The sequence below is a fragment of the Acanthisitta chloris genome, unplaced genomic scaffold (assembly GCF_000695815.1).
Source record: "Acanthisitta chloris isolate BGI_N310 unplaced genomic scaffold, ASM69581v1 scaffold20138, whole genome shotgun sequence".
Classification (NCBI taxonomy): Eukaryota; Metazoa; Chordata; class Aves; order Passeriformes; family Acanthisittidae; genus Acanthisitta; species Acanthisitta chloris.
Window position 1 is genome coordinate 4,636 of NW_008688886.1, and position 610 is coordinate 5,245.

Genomic DNA, 610 nt, shown 5'->3' on the forward strand with positions numbered 1-610 from the left:
CTCCGCCTCCGCCTCCTGCTCCCGCCGCTTCCCCTCTGCCCGAGCTGATCAGGGAGTCTACCAAAAAAGAGTTTGCAGCCGGGCTCTCGGAGCATGACATTGTTGTGGAATAATTTGGCGAAGGGAGCAGATAGCCCTTTCTGGCTGACATTTCTTGTGCAAAACATGCTGAATATGATGAGAGATACCCCCGCACCACGGCAGGCGAGCCAATGGAAGCCCGGGCCTCCCCAGCAACCCCTCCCCGTCTGGTTTCGTATGCACAGAGCTGCTCTCAGGTCGACCTCTGAATTTGGAAGATAGATGTATATTAATGTGTAATATGGATTTCCATACACACAGGCGCGCGCGCTTCGACCACATGGGCGAGCGCCTGCACCCAGGAGGGAGCCGCACTCCCGGGAAGGGGAAGGAGCGGGCTGCGCTGGTACTGGCTTCAAGTTTTGCTCCCTTCTTATCGCACACACCACTATAAAATAGCCCGACGGTCCTGATGTTTATTATACCTAGGCTGAAGCGGTGTCCAGATGAAGCTTTTACTGTCGCTCCTCTCCCTCCGCGGTTGGGCTTTCCGGCAGCAATGCCTGCTCACCTCCCTGCACAGCCTGTG

At 56.4% G+C, this 610-nt stretch overlaps 1 protein-coding gene across 1 annotated transcript in view; it reads right to left on the reverse strand.

Moving 5' to 3' along the window:
• The window catches only part of HOXA10 (homeobox A10), a 2,533-nt gene extending 2,382 nt beyond the window's left edge, over window positions 1-151 (reverse strand). The window contains exon 1 of the mRNA XM_009081212.1: window positions 7-151. Coding sequence (XP_009079460.1) covers window positions 7-151 — 145 coding nt within the window. The remainder of the gene's footprint in view (window positions 1-6) is intronic.
• Window positions 152-610: the final 459 nt, after the last annotated feature.